General features: G+C 41.6%; 1 protein-coding gene across 2 annotated transcripts in view; it reads right to left on the bottom strand.

Moving 5' to 3' along the window:
- wwp2 (WW domain containing E3 ubiquitin protein ligase 2) overlaps positions 1–15080 on the bottom strand; it is a 71659-nt gene that overhangs the window by 20619 nt on the left and 35960 nt on the right. For both annotated transcript variants that reach the window (XM_023397327.2, XM_023397328.2), the window contains exon 10: positions 9182–9356. In XM_023397327.2, the coding sequence (XP_023253095.1) occupies positions 9182–9356 (175 nt within the window). The remainder of the gene's footprint in view (positions 1–9181; positions 9357–15080) is intronic.

Below are 15080 nucleotides of genomic sequence, written 5' to 3'. Positions count from 1 at the left end.
GTGTGTGTGTGTGTGTGTGTGTGTGTGTGTGTGTGTGTGTGTGTGTGCCATGGTGTGGAAAGTTTGTCGGTGGCAAACAGTCAATGTGTACGTTCTTATGTTGGAGTACACACACACACACACACACACACACACACACACACACACACACACACACACACAAACACACATGAATGCATTAGCTCGAGTGGAAAAGTAGCTGAAAAGACGCTTGTTAGGAATTAGCGGCTGCTGATGGTTTTTCTTGCTGGAAGATGTTTATCACACGCTGGGCTTTAGGTGTGTCACAAACAACTTCAGCATCATTAACTGTACCACCGAAGCACAGTGCTGGCACCTCTGATGACAGCACGTTACCCTGGTTACAGGTAGTGTTCCAGTGGTGCTGTAAATAAAAAGGTGGGTCCACTGTGAGCAATATTTTGTGATTGTAAAAAAAACTCAATGGGGACAAAAAAATAAATGATGCATTCATAAAATCAGCATTTTTTTTTTTTTTCTTTTGGTACACTGAGGTGAAAAGAAGCAGTGTTTCCCAACTGAAGGCTGGCTGGCTTCAAAGGTTTTTTTTCACTGAGACATGTTGCACCACAAAAGTGACAATTATTTCCTGAGAAGCCACAGAGTATTATCTACCAAGTGTCAACGTCACTTTACACAGCATTTCCCAAAAAGAAATGTGACTGTGCCCATTTAAAGTGGCTCTGTCATGGAAACTCTGAGGGAGCTGGGATGGAAAGGACTGGGTCTGCTGGAGGAGTAAGAGTGGGCACATAACAGGGTTTAAGGGTGTGTGTGTGTGTGTGTGTGTGTGTGTGTGTGTGTGTATGTGTGTGTGTCGCTAGCACCGACAGCCAATCTATGCCCCTGAACCCCACCCTTTTGCGTTTTCTGTGACTAAAAAAGGTAAAAGGAGAATATAATGATATAAAGACATGATGACTTCATCCTGGCTCTGACCATTCAGCTCCTCAGCAGCTTCCAGACAGAGCGAGGCTGGAGGGAGGAAAAGAAAGAGAGACTGAGAAAACAAGGGAGGGAGAGGAAGAGAGGGAAAAGCAGCATGTTGGCAGAAACGTGTGAAATAAAGGTTGGGTGTTATGGATCTGGAAGGAATATGCCATAAAGGCCTGTTTCAAGGCACCACAGGTGAAAATGGCGATTTCAGCTGGTGACACGTTAGAACATGTTCACCGCCACAGCGGCTCCAGAGTCATTCAACATTACTGAAGATCAACTATTCATTTATACAGCTGTAAACTTTAGTTACCACTTGTTTTCCAGCTCTGCAGAGAGCAGAGAGGCAGCTCTCTCTACACCAGGAGAGAAAGTGAAAAACAGGAGGTCAGTGAGTTCATCAGTCATTCAAACACTTTGAAAAAGTGGTAATTCATCTGTTTCAGACTGATCCAGCTTTGAAACTTTGTTCCTCGTCTCATATAGAGTGTGTTTTAACTCCGACTCAGTATTTGTGCTGCTGAACATTTGCATTGTTCTACTCAAAGGAGAAATGACAATTAATTGACAATCAAACCAGTTCGCATTAATTTTCTGCTGATCAATTAATCAGCTCAGAAAAATCTAATGAGTGAATCATTGAGTTGGATTTTCTGATGAACTTCCATGCTCATCTTTTACAGATTTCTATGTGAACGACCATCAGTCTTAATATTCATCAGGAAAATGCGCTCAACCATTATCCACACATCCGCAGAAACTAAATACCAGGTGAGATGAGAGAGACATAAGGCAACGACGCTGCATGAGGTGACAGGGACAGGTGCATGGCAGAGTTCAGGAGCTGGTTTCACAAAGACAGACAGACTGTGTCTTAGACGTAACCAACAGTCAGACTTCAGAGTCTGAATTCATCTGGTGCACGAAGCAGTTTAGTTCTTGATTATCTTAAGCCGGACTGTGGTACAATGAATTCTGGGTAAATTAAGACTTTCTTCCAATATAAAAAAAATGGCAGACCGAGGAACAGCATCCGACCGCTCAGCTTGATTAACCTCAGCAGAAAATGTTTGTCTGTAGGAAGAATTCAACAGGTATGAGGTAGTTTTGAAGAGTGAACCATTAAACAGTAAAAAAAAAAATGGGTCTGATTTGGTCTCACCACCACAATGTTAGAAAACCACCAATTATGAGCCATGCTTTTCAAACAGCTCATGGAGGCAGATAAACTACTTTAAAACCCTTAATGCCAGATTGCCACGACTTGTGTCAAAAATTTTGAGTCCTTTTTTCTTTTCATATCTCAGTTGACACAGACATGATGCATATATTTTTAGATTCAATGTGACATACACTTCCAGAGGACATCATTACTTCTGATGTCCACTGCTAATAAAGGCAAATACTGTGTACAAGTCAGAGAAACAAGAGGCTCCTTATAACTCCAGGAATTTCCTGAGAAAACATCAGGGTTCTAACTTTTTGTCAGTATTAATAATAATGCAGTGAGACTTGTCTGTGCATCCAGCAAACAGGAACATTCACTTAATGTCACTTGTCACCAAAATGTAAACACATATCAAGTAAACCAATGATCTCTTGTTGGCCTATTAGTGCGATTTGGAAAATGTCAGAAAGCAACTTTAAGGTGTGAATAAAGCTGCATGTATTTTAAACATAAGATTGTAACATGCAGAAGAACATAATCTGCTCAGACACAGTCCTTCAGTTTTATCATAGAGACGTTTCTATTAAGGTCTAAAACTAACATAAATTGCACTTGTAGCATCAAAGGACTCTTTATTTCTTTCCTCTTAACATAACGTTAACACAACATCAGTGCAGTTTCCATAAGTTATGTTCATTGTCCATTCATAAAAAACCACTTACAAAAGTGCTTTCTGGAAATCTGAGCACTGACGGGTTGTGTGTAAACACCAGTGACATGCAGCCGTGTGGTTGTGTGTGACTTTTCTGTTCAGAGCTGCAAGTGATAAAACACAGGGCTGATTCAGGTGGTGCTGTTAAGGGTCCTTGTTCCAGCGAGAATGGACAGAAAGTCAGAGAGCGAGAGGGGGAGGGGGAGGGGAGGGAGGAAGGTAAGAGGAGGGGGCGGAGGACCGATTTGAGGGTAGAGGGTGAAGAGTGGTAAAAACAGAAAAAAAAAGAAAGATGAAGAGGCACAAGTTATCAATAATGAGCCGCGATAAAAAGCAAAGACATTTTAGTGCGTTGCACAAAAGGGGGATTTTGGAGAGGGAACAGATCGGTGGGTGGGGTTTAAGGAAAGGATGGAGGTAAAGGAACAGAGAGAGACTGGCAGAGGTAGAAGAAGGGGGATGGGGGGTGGGGGTGTTGGGCGGAAACGGCAGTTAATGACTCTGAGGCTGCTCTCTCTGGGGTTCCTAACGAGCTGCAATTACTCTGCAAACACAAACACACACCACCACCGTGGACCAGCTAGAAAGTGTGTATCTGACCGTGTGTAACTAAAGTATAAACATTCAATGCTGCTCTGCTGCTTGTGCTCATGAGTTTGCACAGATACAATTTCACACAACATATGTGTGTGTATGTGTGTGTGTCTGTGTGTGTGTCTGTGTGTGTGTGTGTGTGTGTGTGCCCATGTACAGCACTATGGTTCATTTAAGAGGACTACCGGCCCCTTGACCCTCTTTGGTTGTCATGTGTTACAGAAAAGAAATGTGGCACCTGACCTCAACATTACAGGCCTGTGAACACATCTGCTCAAACACACACACACGGAGAGCATGTGATTTAACAATAGGGACCTACACACACATTTATAACCACATAACGACACACAGACACACACAGACACACAGACACACACACACACACACACACACACACACACACACACACACACACACAGTAAAGGACGCTGACGTGTCCTGGTGTTTCAAGGCACGAGAGGCTGATAAATGATTGTTATATAGTAATTATGAATTAAGTTTGAGTAATTATTTTTTATAGTGTTAGTCGGGCAGTGGAACATGTTGCTGTGTTCAAGGTTTAACTATGAGCTCTTTTATGTGTGCTTCCTTGTTCACACACACTGGGGCCATAAATAGTCCCTGCTATCAGCAGTGTGGGCATTCCAAGACAGAGCAGTGTATTATCAGCATGGAGGGCAGACCTGCCTATTGGCTTTTCTCACACACACTGAGGGAGGGAGGGAGGGAGGAAACTTGAATGTTTCTGTCCCAGCGAGGACAGACCGTGGACGGCACCGCCTCGAGTGACATGAACGCCTGAATTCATCCCAACGCTGCTCATAACTGTGTTTTTGTTTGATTACTCATTCGTACCTCACACATGAAATCTGACATCACTGGAAATGTTTACATACAGGGTCACCTGGCCATTAGTCACACTCCGGTTAGTCTTCTTCTTGATTTTTAAATTATCCACATCGTTAAACATGGTCCTCCCTGTCTGACTGAGCTAAAATAGCTAAACCCAGACACAGGGAGTCAAATAGTTATCTCTGCTAGCATCGTCAAATCTGTCGTGTGTCATCAAAATGCATCATAAAGCTGCACATGAATGAGTCGGATAAAATCTTACTTAAGTAACGATGTTTTAATCCAAAGGTAGAAGGTGTTCAGAGGAGAAGAACAGGGTTCGGTATCATTTGAATTTTTTTAAGGAGCCTTTTTCTACAGCAAGAAAGTAGCAACCTGTTATCTGAGCTTAAAGGAACCCTGTGAGCATTTCCACTGTATTTTACAATAAGGGACATTTTAGATATAAATCATTATAAAAGCAACTATAACTCTGTCATTTTATGTGCTGTTGGGTAAGTAAAGTATTAAACTACTGGTTGTAGTGGCCTTTGCTTTGCTTGTGTTTCGCATCACATCCTGAGCTCTGCCAAAACCTAGACCCAGGAATTTGTCTCTAAACCAGGAAGACAACAGAAGAAACAAGAAGAATCTGTAACAGTAACTACATGTTATATCAAAGTCCTCCAGAGGAAAATGGCTCAATGACAATAACAAAGTTTTTTTGATACCTCAAGGAATACAAACACTTTTTCCTGCAACACTATTTTCTTTTGTTCATTTAACAAAGCTAACTTCTCAAATACAGGAGTGATTTATATGGTTTTAACACGAGCAGCTGGAAAAACGAATCTGGTCCAACATTTAATTTGATATTTTCGGGGTTTGATATCGAGTCTGAGAAGAGAAGCGAGTACATCATTCTCTCCTGACTCCTTCCTATTCATGTGATTTGAATATTTCCATCAGGACGTGTGAAGCTTCAGTGTTGTCCCTCACTGCTAAGCTGCTTTGGATAAAAGCATCTCTCAATGAGTAAATGAGAATGGAAATGAAATGGAAGCATTAACAGAAGGCCACTTCAGTTACAGTAATAACATTGGTGTTACAATCAATAAAGTAAACAGTAATTATATTACCAGGGACCAAATGCATCACCTGCCAAGAGCTACTGTAAATGCCAGTTGACTATAAATCAGTGGAAGTTACCGACCTCAACACCTGTTAACGTTTTAAGTTCACTTGTTCTGATGTTTTTCACAAAGCAGTTCTGTTCCTGCTGCTTGTACGCTTAACTGCCCAGATGTCAGATAGAAGTTAAATGACTCACTTCAAAAAAGTTGGTTTTGAACGCTGAATGTTTTTGATGGACCTAAATAATACATTTCTGCTGAACATTTCAATCATTTGTTCAGAATTTGAACCCTGACCACAGACGGACATCGTCACTACACTGACAGCATTATGTGGAAATACGAGTTAAAGAAAAGGATGATGGATGATGGTTTATGGGTATAATGTACCAGGTAAAGGTCATTTCAATGACAACAACTACACAATGACCAAATCCCACACACTGCAAACACACAAACAGCCACAGCGAGATACAGAGAAAGAAACAAAGACAAACGTAACTGTAGACACAAGTGCACACATAAATTGCATAAAAACTGAAACACTAGTACACAGAGTGCAGGGTGGGGTGTTTTTATAGAGGCCTGTAAGAATTTTAAGGCTGGTTTTACTAATGGTTCATTGAGAAAGCTCTGTTGTTTTAGTCCCTTAGGTTTTTACAGTCGATGCAGTTTGACCTTGGCTGCTTCACTGAGAGGACGGCGACTGTCAGAGAGAGACGGCCGAACACTGACTGACTCCACTGGAAAAATGCTATAAACAAGTCTCAAATAACATCTTTAACCCCCCCCCCCACCCCCAATAGACGGTGTCTGGTGACTGTTGGACAATGACTAAACCGCACTGTGTTGCATCCAACGCTGAACTTACTTAAAACTTGTATAGATTGTTTTCAGGCCTGAGGTGCGTGTGTGAGGATGAAACGCAAATCTAAACAAAGTAAATCACTGTTGTCACTCTAACTGATGTGAGCTGAAACAGAGAAACTCTACCCAGCAGTAATGTGTGATGCTGCAGAAGAAGTGGGTAAAACTAGAAAAACACACAACTCAAACATAATGTCTGATGTGTTTAACTTTGAGGATACAAAACTTAAACTGAAACTTCCAGTGTCTTGCTTGGGTTTGGGTTTGGGTCTGGGTTAATCCTCTGCTGCACAGGATTTGTTTCATTTTTCTGGCTGGTTTCAAATAAACAGTTCAGGAAGTGGGCATTTAGCACGAGCAGTGACAGCCACCATGGCTAAACAGACAAAGAGTGGTACCATCAGACATTCAGACAGTAACAAAAACTGGAAAAGGAAAAAAAAGGGAAAAAGCAGTCCATAGCAGGCTAATAATGTTAATAGCTTAATGCAGTTGGCTTAAATACCAAAGGATAGTTTGATACTTTTTTCCTTAGCATTTGTTCTTTAAATGTGTAGCAATATGTTTATGAATTATACAGGATAGATTGATATAGTTATTTATCCAGAGATTTTAAATTGTGCATTGTAATATTAATAATGTAGGCTATCAATTATATTTATGAATTATAAAATAAATAACTATCTTAACCTTCAGTCCCACATCTAAGTGAATGGATTTAATTTTAGCATGATCAACTTACTGAGTATTGCCTTGTTACTTATATTGGTTATTGTGTAAAATAGGCTAACAAAGACTATAATATAGGCTTCAGTTGGAAATAGACACATTGGTCTTTGTTCTGATAGCCACAAGAGAGAATGACATGCATGAAGGGCCACAGGCAGGACTCGAACCTGTGCCATTCGGTTAGGATAAAGCTGTTATAGTATGTGCTCTGTCAGGTGAGCTATCGGGGCGCCGTACTGCTGACTTTACCTGAAGAAGCTGAGCATACGTGTATTCTCTCATAGCACAGAGCTCGTCAATCTACTGCTCACTGATAAACTTCTACAATCCACCTGTAGGCTGTAACTGGTTTGGTTTTGCTTGACATTACATTATTCACAGCATAGTTTATAAATTAAATGATGCGTACAAAAATTACGGACTAATTGCGTCCTGTAGCTATTGAATGCATTTTATTTTCAAATACAGGACAATCTATACAGGATGGGTGACAATCAGCAGGTTTTGCTCCACTGCTGAGAAGAAGACGGCTCGTTTTCCCTTCTTTCTGTTTGTCGTCTGAAAGTCGACGTTAATTCAAACCAGGCTTTTACAAGTAAGTGCGGATTTCCGTAGGGACATTGATGGAATACCCCCCGGAGATGTCACCTGAGACATCTCTGTTAAAGTCCCCACAGTATCAATAATGTATCCTGATGCCACTAACATCAGCCAGCTGGAGTTCATGTTAACTGGTGAAGATGTTGTGTAACATGAAAGGTGTCACTCATAGTGATGAACTCAAAGAGAATAATTACCAACTCTGCAATTCCTCTTGGCTGTTTTAGAATCTCAGTTCATCTTTTTGATTTCACTGCTCTCTTTAGCCTCATATGTAGCATCAGCAGGCAGCTGTTTTCAGATAGACCCACTGGACACTATATGTCCAGCACCAAAGGACAAAGAGACAAATAGCAACTACCTGCTAAACAAAGAGAAGCATGTTGTGGAGTTCTGCCTTGGCTGAAAAAACAGAATAATGCCACTTTAAAGTAGCTATCTGTGGAATTTCTGTCTTTGGTGCCTCCAGTGGTCGTGACAAACTAGAATCACCGCCTAGCAGTTGTTTCCTCCATCAACCAAAATTCCACATATTGTGGCTTTAATTCCGCCAAACACAAATTCAAAAAGAGCAGTGACAAACAAATAAGAATGAGGTAAACGACTCAAATGATGGTACTGTCGTCTCAAGAACTGCAACGTTGGTTCTATCTTTCTAAACAGTCTAGTTTCACTAGAAGGTTGTGAGGCAGTGGTGCACACTCTTCCCTCGAGACTCTGCTAAGTTGTTGTAAAATTTTCATCTGGTCATTTTTGTTTTATCATTCAAGTTGATACCAAGCATCAACCTCCGAGGCTGAAAAATGAAGCCAACACTGATGTGACAAAACATGCAGTTCCTCTAATGACCACTAGAGTCTGGCTCCAACAGTGAGTCAGTCCCCATAGACTCCCATGTTAAAATGTCCAACTTTACAGCAGAAATAAACATGTTTACAGCCTGGTACAAAAACTGTTTTGGTCTCTAGAGCTAATTTCTTCCTTCATGACTGTTTATATAACTCACCTGTTTACATTTTATTAAGGCTTAAAGTTATGGAGAATTGAGGGCGTGGCCTCTTTGAGTTACAGGTGGGTAAGCGTATGCTTGCCACAAACTGGCATGCCATAAAGGAAGAAGTGGGGCACCATATATGCCCCTCCTCTTTGACCATTTTTGGATTAGCTAGGAGTTAGGGGCGGAGTCAGACACTGCCAAGTTGGCAACGGTGGGGCAGCTCACTCTGACCTTCAAAATTGCTCTTCAGAAACCTGTGGGTGACATCATTAAGGCTACGTCCATCTTTTTTTACAGTCTATGGTTGATACATAGCTATTGTCAGAGATTTCTGTCCTCCATGTCAAACATCACAGCATGTTGGCTAAAACACTGACTCCAGCTCTCTGGTAAACACACCAATTTTTTAAGGAAAGCTGTACAAGCTGAATTTGTAAATAGCATATGTTGTGGTATTGACATTCCTGGGGTACAAATGCAACTCAAATGAAAAAACAAATCCCTGTTACCTTCGCCTGGACGACGTTTCATTATCTCATGTATACTAGCGTAATGTGCATGTAAACTTGAGCAGTGAAGACCTGGAGTACCTGGTAGAGGAAACGCTGGCTGAACTGGTGCATGGCGCCCTGCAGCTGGCTGCGCTGGCTCTGCCACTGCTGGTAGTTGCGCACCGACTCGGCCGTGGGCCTCTGCCATGTGGTGGTTCTGGTGTTGTGGTCCACGTAGTAGAATCTGCCCTGCTGGTCCACTCGCTTCTCCCAGCTGCAGGGATGACACAGAGGGGGGGAGTGAGAGAGAGGCTGGGAGCTTTCAACAACAACTTTATTAAGCTCGTCGGGACTGGATAGTTGTTTTAAAAAGCAACTGATAGTAACAGCAGTGATTTATAGAGACAAGGAAAAAGAAACAAAAGGCAAGAAAAGGAAAGAAAACAGTGAGAGAGTGACAGGGTGGAGACAGAGAGTGGGAAGAAGGAAAAGAAAAGCAAGGGATGAGGGGATGAAGGAGTAGACATGTAAAGACACTGGGGATGAGGCAAGACAGAGAGGAAGAACACAAAAGAGATAATGCTGCTCACTTTAAGACAATGGCAGCCCCCAGTTACAATAATGAGGGAAAACAATGGGTGATGCCATGTTTTTGAGTGCCATTACTCTGTGTATATCCTGCCCTTCCTCTGAGACAGGGGGTCTGGACATGGACTGAGATATAGACTGTCGAAACACACACACACACACACACACACACACACACACACACACACACACACACACACACACACACACACAGGCCTTACTGCTGCTCTGCTGCTATTCTCATATCTCTGACTTAAGCGCTACAGAATTTGGAAGAGAAAACAACATTCACTTCCGTTTGCTAACAAAAAAAACACAGTGCAGATACCCACAGGCTTGTGAATGCACATGCACACGCACACACACACACCCACACAAAACTGTAGCTCCATGAGGTTTTTTTTTTACCTTTCATTACTATCTGTAGTATCTCTATGACCTTCTTCTTCTCTGGTTTGTTCAGTGTTTCTCTTAAGTGGTCGTTACCGTTCAAAGACTGCAGCTGAAAAAACCAAGGCCACCAGGTTGCCCCACCCCATTTCTGATTCTGTTTATAGCCACATTTTTTCAGGCAACAGGAATTCAGTGTATTTACATCCTGTAACTCTCAGGTAGTTTTTTTGTTATGGGCACTAGTAACTATTTTAATTGTGTGTCCATTCACATGAAATTAACAGGAAATAACACTCTTCTGTTACTGCTCGTTAAAAGCATTCTACTGGTGAACCACAGGATGAACTTATTTGTCACCCAAGTTTGCAGTACTGTTCTTTACATTGAAAATTACATTAAAATTAGTCTACACAATGGTTTCTGTTCTGTGGATGAGTTTTGGGAACAGCCAAATCTTCAGATGGGGGGTTCTTATTGGAGTTTGTGAGAACAAATCTCAAGCATGTAATCAAGGTGAATTACTTCTTTCACTGTGTCCGATCGTAGTGTGGAAAACCACTCATGTTGTGCCTGCAGCATGAGAACAGGTCGCGGGTGCTCATAGCATGGTATCAGTGTCCCAGCCGTAAGACTGTTTTTTATTTAGGCCACGGATTTGTTTTGGCTTCACTATAAAAAGATACACCACATAAATGCTAAACAGAGCAGCTGGGCTCTGTAGGTTTGGAAAATGTTACTTTAAGGAGGAAGGAAATAGTGCCTGCCCCCCCCCCCCTCAAAAAACACTAACTAATTTAAATCAGAGTAATTGCTTGCCAAGTTGTGCACATTGCAACCCTCTGTATCTCTTTCTCTGTCCCCCTCTATCCTTGTTGTATTGTTTTTTTCAGCATTTAAAAAAAATAAAAATGACACCATTGGTTGGCTGGAGCTACTCCACTGTTACTCTTTCAAAAATGATTTGGCGCAAACAAGCAGTGTTGACAACTTAGCCCCTTTGTGACTTTTCAAACCCCTTATTCACATCTTTTTGTTCTTCAGGAAAGCAAATGGAGACTTGGACAAACATTATCTACTTCCTGTAGAAGACGAGTTTTCTCCCAGCAGCTCTCTCTGTGGTCTACTGCCATAGACACCGTGCTCCATGCAACTTATCATGATTAGCATATGGTAGACACAGGAACACAGATGTTAACCAGCTCCAATGATACCGTTACTCTGTCTTTACCTCATTGAGCATTATGCACTGTCCCTATGGAGTCATTTACCATTATGGAAAAGTGGTCTCAGACCCCACTGCATGCACTGTGGCATGGCATTTCTAAGGTCTAAAGCTCATGCCTCTTTGCTGAAGGCTTTTTTTGCATAGTGCTGACATATTTAGCATTGGTGTCTCCTGTGAGAACTGAACCCACATGATCACCCTGAAGAGTTTTTTCTCAGGAATAAAAGCTAACTAGAATAGCTGATGTAAGGATTTAAAAACTGATGATACCTTGTTGTCTCCTGAGGGGAAAAGCTGTTTTCTCTTGTGGGCAAAATTCAGTCTCAGCTACAGGACAGCATCCAATGAGCTGGTAGGTCTCAGTGTCTTGCTCAAGGACACTTCAGCAGTGTGGATGATTGCAAACACAGGGAGTTATTTGGTTGAAGGATAGTCTCTCTGACCACTGTGCCTCTGAACTTCCTTTAAAAAGGCAGGAAAACACTGTTCCCTCCCTGATATTAGCACTGGCTAGTTATTTACTGGAGCCAGGGAAAATCCCAGAACCCACAGCGGCCTGTCTGAGAGTCTCTACTTAGTTCTGCTATCTGACTTTAACTCTTTGTACCAGTCATGTCAACAACTATCTACCCCATGTATTTCTTGGAACTAGAAGTGTACAGTCTCCTCACCACCAACTGTCCAGATTAAGATTATGCTGTACGTTCTTGCTCTTCTTTTGGACAGTCCATTCATTCATCACCATGTCGGCTGACAGCAAATACCTTGAGCTCCTGTCTCTATTCACTTTTCTATAGGAACAGAGTTTGACTAAATGAAACTGAGCAATCTGCTTTAGGACTCTGTATCCTTTTAGCGCAGCTGAAGAACGCTCAGGCAGGGGGTATTTGGTTTTTTTTGGAGCAATGCTTCATTTCAAGCTATTGTGAGCTTTAATTCTGAAAGATTCTGGCAGAAAGTTCCAAAGGTTCTGTTGCTCGCTTGACAGAACTCTGAAATAGCCGACATACATGTGATATAAAATAAGAGCAGTTTAGTAAATCAGTCAAACGTATTATATGTGACTGTGGCTACAGCTCAACATGTGAGCAGTAACAAAGAAAATTCCACTTGCTTTTTTTTTTTTTTAAATAAAATCAGTTTCTCGATTATCAATTTCTCACTTTCTTCATTATGTTCTGGCCCATCATCTGATGCTTCCTTTAGAGTTTACTAGTGATATTCTGCTGATGGAAAGACACACATTTACTTTTTCAGGTTTGAATTTGTATCATGCCCTAAATATTAAATCCACAAAAGCAATTAGAAAAGACAAAAAACTCATCCACTGATTGATTTTGATTCAACGGTTGGTTTAACAGCTTGTAAGTTTAACTGTTAAAACTGAATACAACCGCTTACAGAACACTTATTACACTGGAGACTGAAGCTATTCAAAGTGCCCTGATATAATATTTACGATCATATAAATTTGAAAGACACTAACCCATGAGTCATTAACAAGTATTTTCTGAGCATGATCCTTGTAATACAATCTATTTAAGCCTCTGTGACAAATGTCACCATAGACACCAGATTTAAAACCCCAGTATGTATAGCCTAACAAAGTACCAAGAGGTTTTACCTGGTGCTTAGAGGCTTCAGCTTTGTGTGAACTCATTTGGAAAAGGCTTGAATATAATATTTATTTAGAGGTAAAACTCTGGACTCTAGCTTTAACGGTCAATAAAATTCTGTCAGATGAAAACTGTTCTTACTTGGGTTTGTTTCACTATTCATTCTGATTTTCACTCAGTCAGTTTGGTGTTGCACAGTGTTTCCACCGATGTTGTCTTTTTCAGATGTCCACAGCAGTGGCAGGAAACTTTCTATGCTGCTCACTCCGGCTGTGATGCTATATCACTATTTGTACAGAAGCTCTGTTCTTTTGATTCGTCCATCTGGCCTTAGAAAACCAAGACTGATCATTTTAAACAGAACAGTTCAGTCAAAATGGAACCATGTTTTGAAACTCAATGCTGAATATAAACACACAGTGTTGATTTACTTACTAATTTCTGTTGTTTCAGTTTGTCTAAATAACGTTGTCATGCGATGCTGACAAGTACAGATTTATGTAAACACAGGATGGCTTTTCATTAAAAAGGTCTTTCTACTGTTAGACTAAAAGAAATGTGTCATAACGTCATGCAACTTACAAACCAGAGTGGCTGAGGCTGTGATGACTAGTTACAAACTCTGCAGTACATCAGATAAAGTGCAGTGTGACTCAGAAGCTCTCCTTTAGTCTGGCTTAGGATGGCTTTCTTTATTTCAGCCTCCAAACCTAGATTGCTCAACTCCCCCCCCCCAGCCTCTAAACAGTTCCTGGTGTGTACATCTGGAGTGCTAGCCTGGCATTAGCCTGCTAATTGATCCTCTGAAGGGCCACCGGCCAGCAGCCAACATAGTGGTGGATGGAAGTACATGTGGCGTTAAGAAAGGACTTCTGTTCTCTGGGCCCCCATGCTCTCATTCCTTGTATGGAAAAACTGAGATGGGGGTTGGAGGTTTGGGGAGAAGTGGGGGTGACCTTTTCCTAAAAACAGCCTCCCTTTCTCTCTGTCACCCAGTCACACACACTGTGAAAATCAATAAATAATTGGTGCAAGTAAAAATGTCATAAAAGGGCCGGACTCTGGCAGGACTACTCTGCTCTCGCAACGCTGTACACAAAGAGAGGGAGAGAACTGTGTTGCCATTATGACGGCTTAGCACACAAACACTACAATCAACTCTGTGATTTAGGTCCAGTTATGTGTTTTGTTATAAGTGAGAACATAAAACATAAAACAAGAAGCAGCTGACGAGAACATGAACATTCCTGGAAACATTTCTATACTTTAGCTGCAAATGTCCAACCATGTGAACATCTGGAGCTGCTTCCCAGTCACACCAGCATTTAAAATTGAGTATTGATCTCAACTTTGATAAATTTTGACATGTTGACTAACAGCCATCTGTCTTTAACAGCGCTGACTTTTGAGGGAACAGAGAGCCAGAGAGTTGAAAATGGAGAAAGCTGCTGTAGCTCACTTGCTGTGTTGCACCATTTACTTTTATCTAACCTGTCAGAGTATAACCTCCACGAAGAGAACTGCTTTGCAGACGGTTATAAGACAATCTTACAAATATGTCTTTTGAGTACACTGTGTGAACTTATTCTATGGAGAGCTTTGTGACAAGAACTGCTGCTCACTGGATGGTTTTGTTTTTGGTTCCATTCTCAGTAAAAAGGAGATCATCAGTTTCACAAAAACTTAAACCAGCCCGTCTGACACCGCGGCCCTGTTCACACCTGGTATCAACCTCCGTCTCAGGTGACCTGATCACAGGTGCTCAGCTCTAAGTTCAGGTGTGAACACACCCAAGACACACTGAGGACACATTTGAAGTCTGATCACTCAGACCACATTCGGAGGTGGTCCGGACTCTGGACCACATGTGGACACTTTCTTTTAAGCATGTGAACGGGAATGTGTCCTGGACCACACTGAAGGACCAGCTCCTCTACTGACGTCCTCTGTCACAGTCTGATTAGTCCCAACACAGTTTATAATGAACCGGCAATATTTTACTATTTCAACTGGATAAAACCTGATTTCACTGTAGAGCTGTGAGTGGAGCATTAATTCGCTCATCCCCTCCATGCCCCACTCGCTCTCTCTCTCGCTAGCTCTCACTGACTGACTGACTGACTGACTGACTGACTGACTGACTGACTGACTGACTGACTGACTGACTGACTGACTG

The sequence above is a fragment of the Seriola lalandi genome, unplaced genomic scaffold (assembly GCF_002814215.2).
Source record: "Seriola lalandi dorsalis isolate HSWRI2012SDOR001 ecotype SW California unplaced genomic scaffold, Sedor1 jcf7180002055008, whole genome shotgun sequence".
Taxonomy (NCBI): Eukaryota; Metazoa; Chordata; class Actinopteri; order Carangiformes; family Carangidae; genus Seriola; species Seriola lalandi.
This window is presented reverse-complemented; position numbering and strand designations above follow the sequence as displayed.